Below are 275 nucleotides of genomic sequence, written 5' to 3'. Positions count from 1 at the left end.
TATGGATGCATACATTATTTTTATAAACGCACAAACACACACACACCAGATGGGCATAGCTTCGCGTGTTGAGGTGCTTTTATAAAACTCAAATCCAGACGTAAACTAAAAAGACTTTACTTACGAACATATTTTCGAGAGCATGTTTGGCCAGCCAGCAGTTGAGGAACACCGGGACGAAGAGGTTTCTTAGCGGAGGCCAACATAGCTGCGGAAGGCAAGGGACGAAGGGATCAGTTCTGGGTCAAAGCTGCGGGCTAGTTTTGTGCTCCGAT

General features: G+C 45.8%; 1 protein-coding gene across 1 annotated transcript in view; it reads right to left on the bottom strand.

The window, feature by feature from the left end:
- Positions 1–275, bottom strand: part of LOC119581742 (potassium channel subfamily T member 2-like) — a gene marked incomplete at its 5' end in the record, with an annotated part of 131,052 nt that overhangs the window by 90,732 nt on the left and 40,045 nt on the right. The window contains 1 exon segment of the mRNA XM_037929873.1: positions 125–208. Coding sequence (XP_037785801.1) covers positions 125–208 — 84 coding nt within the window.

The sequence above is a fragment of the Penaeus monodon genome, chromosome 15 (genome assembly GCF_015228065.2).
Source record: "Penaeus monodon isolate SGIC_2016 chromosome 15, NSTDA_Pmon_1, whole genome shotgun sequence".
NCBI classification, from domain to species: domain Eukaryota; kingdom Metazoa; phylum Arthropoda; class Malacostraca; order Decapoda; family Penaeidae; genus Penaeus; species Penaeus monodon.
The sequence above is the reverse complement of the archived record's forward strand: the minus strand, read 5'-3'. Positions and strand labels throughout refer to the sequence as shown.